The sequence below is a fragment of the Fukomys damarensis genome, unplaced genomic scaffold, assembly GCF_012274545.1.
Source record: "Fukomys damarensis isolate Sample0158 unplaced genomic scaffold, DMR_v1.0_HiC HiC_scaffold_15, whole genome shotgun sequence".
Lineage (NCBI taxonomy): Eukaryota > Metazoa > Chordata > Mammalia > Rodentia > Bathyergidae > Fukomys > Fukomys damarensis.
Genome location: NW_022900927.1, coordinates 54,367,314 through 54,372,827, shown reverse-complemented (window position 1 = coordinate 54,372,827; position 5,514 = coordinate 54,367,314). Strand labels below are relative to the sequence as shown.

The window sequence follows — 5,514 nt, the reverse complement described above, 5'->3', positions numbered from 1 at the left end:
AAAAAAAAAAAAAAAAAAAAAAAAAGGAAAAGAACTCAGAGAGCTTTCCAGCTCTTTCTACCATGTGAGGATGTGAGAAAATAGTAGTCTACAGCCCAGCAAAGGGCCCTCACCAGAACCCAGCTGTGCTGGCAGATCTTTCTCCCTCCTTCCTCCAAACCCTCTCTTTGCTTCCTAGCCTCTTGCTTAGCAAGCTGGACCATGTCCGTAGGCGAGAGGATGGGGCGTCTCACCCTGCCCCTCTAACAGACTTATCAAAGTTCTTCTTTGGAAAACATGCAGGGCTCTTGTTCACAGGGATCCAGCTGAGTGCAGTCTTCTCAGCCCCTTACATACAGACATCAGGTCATGCCAGGGAGCTCTGAGGCATGGTGCATAGAGCTCTAAGAACCAGGCTGCAAGGAGCACCTTCCCTTCTCTGGACCTCAGACTCCTCTTCAGTGAAGCAGGGATGACCTCCAAGTTCTCATCCGTCTTCCGTGCCTACTGTTCTCATTGGGGTTGGAACTGGTGGGGAAGGAGGCAGGCGCGACAGATGGGAACAGGCGGAGAGGGAGGAGGTGGAAAGAGGTGGGATCGGGAGGGTTATGGCTTTAGTAACTGATTTCTAGGCCGACTCAGCAGCATTCCAGGGACACCTGCTCATCCTCTGGGCTGGCTGGGGACTTTCAGTAACTGATTTCTCAACAGCAGTGAGGGATTCCCTCAACGCACACAGCCCCAGGCCACTGCCCCAGACTGTCAGTCTGTGAGGAAGAACTCTGACTTCCAGCACTCACTGGTAGTCAGGGTAAAAGTGAAAATACCCAAATTCTTGAGATATCAATCAGGCAAGATGCATCAGTGGTAAATAATTTACACAAAGACCGAGGGAAGGGTATCAGAAGCTTTTAGTGCTTTGGAAGCCTCAAAAGACTGGAAAAAAGTTGGTTGACAACTATGAAAGAAAAGCTATAAGGTTTTCTTTCATCTCTCTATTGCCTTTATTTTTCAGATGCATTAGGGAAATCAAAGAATGGCTCTAAAAAGAGAGATTGGACATAAAAAGGCCTTTTAGTGAGGGGCCTAGGTAAATGAAGGCTACTTTTATTTTATAATAAATATCCAGTGTATTTAAGGGAACAGCAAAGGGAGTTAGGGGAATAAATTAAAATGTTCTGCTAGTAAATCTGTCTTGGTGAGAGACAGCAGTGACTGAGGCAGCCAACATCCTTGGAACCTTGGGAAATTTGCTGACCTCACCAAACCTTATTTGCCAAATGTAGATGATAACAATGCCTGCTCCACTGTGTGATGAAAACTTCTAACGAGAAGTCATAGAACAGTCTGGGACATCTCCACTATGGAGTCCATAAGTTCCAGCGTTCTTACCTATTGTTAGTTGAGCTACACTGGTCCTAGTACAAAACCCCCAGTCCTTCCTCTACATCCTTCTAATTGAATGTAAAACAGTGATAAGAATCCTACTTCTGTCAAGACTCACTGGGCTGATGTCTATAAGTTCATAGCAGCCAACTTTTCATGGTACTGAGGGCAAATTCATTTTGGTGTAATCAAAATTCATTTTCAGCAGCCCACATTTTGACATGATTTAAGCTCTCTGAGAAAGATATTTCTAGCAAAACATAGATGCAGTATGAATGTCAGCTTCAGACATGCCTGAATTTGAACTTTCCCTATGCCTCAGAACAACCATACTACAGCAAGTTTCCTAATTTGTCCAAGATCCTGAAAAACAGGGATAATATTGATTCACAGAGTTTTTGTGCAGAGGGCCTGGACCAATGGAAAGGCTCGACATCCAGTCTTCTAGCAGATTCCTTTCTAACTCCTCCAAAGTCTCTCCCTCACCCCTCCCTTTTGCGTCATGAGGCCAACAATTCCCTGGCAACAGGAAGTAGCTCTGAGGAGTTAGAAACAGTGTTAGTGTAGAGTATTGGACTGAAGGAAATTTCAAAATCAATTTTTTGTTTTGTTTTGTTTTTTGAGACAGGGTCTCTCTATGTAGTTGAGACTGACCTGGAACTCACTATGTAGTCTAGGCTGGTCTCTAACTCGTAGCAATCCTCCTGCCTCAGCCTCCCAAGTGCTGGGATTATAGGTGTGAGCCACCAAGCCCAGGCTCAAAATCAATTTTAACGGATACCTAAAACTACGTATTTGTGGAGAACCTTGAGATTTTTTCAGTACAAGTATATACATGGTGTAATGTTTAAATAGGGCTAAGCATATCTATATTTGCCTAGAGACTTTTATTTGGTTCTGCATTTACCACTTACTGGCTGTGACCTGGCAAATGTCGCATATCCTTTCTGAGCTTTAGGGACATGTGGAGACAAAATAATCAACTTCACAGGTTTGCGCTAAGTGTGAAAAGAGACGACTGATGAAATGCATGGTAAATCACTGTGCATTATAAGACCATCGGGGGTATCATGCTGTTGTCCTCACAGCCTTGCATCCTTTACCTCAAGATCTTTGGCTGCTACATACATTTCATATATTGATATGAGCCACCCTCTATCACCTTATTTCATGTGGGATTTTCCACAGTTATTGGAAAATGATGGCTGGATCTTGTTGAATTAATCTTTCTCTTAGTTTGGAAGAGAGAGAAATGGACCCTAATCTCTCCAGTTTGGGTGCTTAGCTAAGAATCTTACCTCTTGGCTTCCGGGGAAAACATTTGCTGTGTGATTATTTCATGTATTTGAAAATCTAAAGAGCTTCCTGTTCTCAGTGTGAGTAGCAAGGAGGACTTTAGGAGCTGAAGCTTCGCTCATCCCCGACACTCCCAGGCCTCCTGACAAACTGAAGCCAGAGCAAAGGCCTCTGAAGTCACAAGGAACCGATGAAAAGTTGTGCTCAAACCTCTGGGGAGAATCTCCGGCAGGGGTTTGTGGAAATGTAGGGAAGAGCTGGGTTTCTGGAAAGGCTTGGACCATTCTCCCCGGGCCTTTCAAAAGGACTCTGGCCAAGTATTGAGATGATACGGTTTCCACTAAAGAAATGGCAAGAGGGAGGGGAGTCAGAGGAACTGAAAGAGTCAAGGAAAAGTGGTAACAGGTTTGCTCATTTGCAGATACTGAAGGGCCCCGGCAGAAACTCCTTGTTCTAGTGCTTTTGGGACCCAGAGCCTCATTTGGCCCAATTCAGAGGCACCACTTACATGTGTCCCGTGAGCTTCTCCAGGGGGCACCATTCACAAAGCATACAATGTAAACGATGCTCCTAGTTTTTATGCAATAGGATTTGGACCCAGTCCTACAAGAGCCAAACTTCTAGTCCCCAACAAAGCTTACATTCTTGCAGTAGTTTTCTCCTTACAATGTGCCAGTTTCTACTGTTAAACAAACCAATGCACGAATCAAACGTATTAAAGCCCAAGCCACAATTTCCAGAAGGATATTACATGATATTACGTTTCCAGATGTGCACCGGTCAAAATTCTTGTTTACAGTGGAGGATGTATTTCTGAGAAGAACAGTTATGGTTGAAAATGTATTAAAAGTCATTACTTTTCTTCTTTCCCATTTAATTGGGGCATAATAATTCTCAGGATCTGTTCCACCCAAAGAGGGTTAGGAAAATTCTAAAAGAAAGTAAACCGGTACTTTACTTTTAGGTAAATGCCGAAGTCATCCCTCTGCCTCAGGGTCTCCAGATAAAACACAGCAGCAGAGTAGTTCAGGCAGTACATCTGGTGGCTCTGACAGAGACTTCCACGGAAATACTGCAGAGAAGACTGGAGTTAGGGGAGCACTGCACCCGGACACACTTCCTCTTTTTCTGCACTTTTATCATTGACTAAAAGAGGGGGAAATGGAGGAGCCACCGTGACAGTGCAGGACCTATGGAGGTGTGGATATATAAACAGGTCATCTCCACAATAGACCGTCTTCTAAAGAAATACAGTGTTCTCACGATAAAGTTAACACCTCAGTGAACAGTGTTTCCCCCCCATACTTCAGGGAAATTCCATTTAGGATGCTTTAATTCATCTTTTTCTTCTCTGCTATCTCTGACTCCCTTGACTCAGTTGATGTTAAGCTTGTGTTAGCATTAAGTGATTGAAGTAACAACATTTAACTTTTCGTCAAATATTTTCAAAAATGCCCTCAGATTTGATTGTCCTGTCTTCTGAAAAACATAGAAATTTTGAACGTCTCTGTGAAGTGTTCTGTATTTCGTGGCACGTATTTTTCAGTAGTCTTACCCAGTCTAGCACTCATTTTCTCTTTTCTCCAGCCTCCTTATTTAATAATGCCTCCAGCTTGCCAAAATGACCACACTTGTAAGCCACCTCACATTCCTTTTAGAATAAGGCTAATTGTCAACTTTTCTACATATATCAATGTGGTGAATAATCAAACAGCACACTGTACAATGTGCCGCCGATTCAGTTAAACGTGTTTTGGGGGAATGATGGTCATGCTGTTCTCTTCAGCAGTACTTCTGGCTCATTACCGGCACACGCTTTCTTTAGGATCCCACAGCGTCTGCCATGTTACTAAGCCCCGTGCCCTCGATGGATTTATTGATCCGTCGAATGTCATGAGTCCCGTGAAGGGATTTCCAGTTGTACCACAATTAGGTGGAGTCAGGGGAGGAGGACACACTTACTGGAAATGCTAGAGTGACTGTTAGTGGAGGAAGCAGGCCCAACCTGAGAGGCCACGAAAGGAGAGCACACTAAAGAAATCAGATATAACACGAACCAAGAAAAATGCTTTGTCATTGGACCTCTGGGAACAGAATGCTATGGAGAGCAACACGGGGTCTCTGGCTTCTGCAAGAAGTAATTTTAAAGAGATGATAGGAGTTTATTTTAGAAGGTGTGTGTGGATGGGTGGGCAGAGAAGAGGACTTGAAGATGAAAAGTGCTTCCCTCTAGACGCCGCAGTGCCGGAGAAATGCCCTTCCTAGGACACCGCTATGGAGCGGCCACGGCAGAGTCGTTAATGGTCTGGCCTAGAAATCAGTTCCTACACCCACTGGCTGAGAACTGCAGCCGCTTTATCTGAGCTCTCTGGACCTCGGCTTCATTTTCTGCGACTCCCACGCATGGCTCACTTGTGAGCACAGGATGGCGTATTCTGTAAGCTGCTGAGCTTCAGCAACCTGTGCTGGACTGGTCACCACGCCTGTGTTTCCCCTTCCAGGGGAGGGTTCCATGCCCCTCTCCTCTGAAGGGAAGCTTGGCTGGTAGCTTCCTTTAGCCCCTGAAACGGGACCAGCCCTTCTGCAGAATTGCCCTTAAGGTTCTGCTTCTGCTGTGCTTCACGTGTTGGAGACCTTGCTTTGCAGTCTGGATGCTAGGCTTCCCCTGTACTCTACTAAGCGCTGAATTTAAATAATTTTCTGGCTTCTATGGAATCGAGAAATCCTGAGATTTGTTTTTTTTTTTTTTGGTTTTTTGAGACAGGCTCTCACTATATAGTTGAGACTGACCTGGAACTCACTATGTAGTCCAGGCTGGTCTCGAACTCACAGCGATCCTCCTGCTTCAGCCTC

General features: G+C 44.7%; 1 protein-coding gene across 1 annotated transcript in view; it reads right to left on the bottom strand.

The window, feature by feature from the left end:
• The window catches only part of Plekhg7 (pleckstrin homology and RhoGEF domain containing G7), a 55,858-nt gene that overhangs the window by 20,580 nt on the left and 29,764 nt on the right, over positions 1 to 5,514 (bottom strand). The window contains exon 11 of the mRNA XM_033763830.1: positions 3,620 to 3,733. Within this exon, the coding sequence (XP_033619721.1) occupies positions 3,620 to 3,733 (114 nt within the window). The remainder of the gene's footprint in view (positions 1 to 3,619; positions 3,734 to 5,514) is intronic.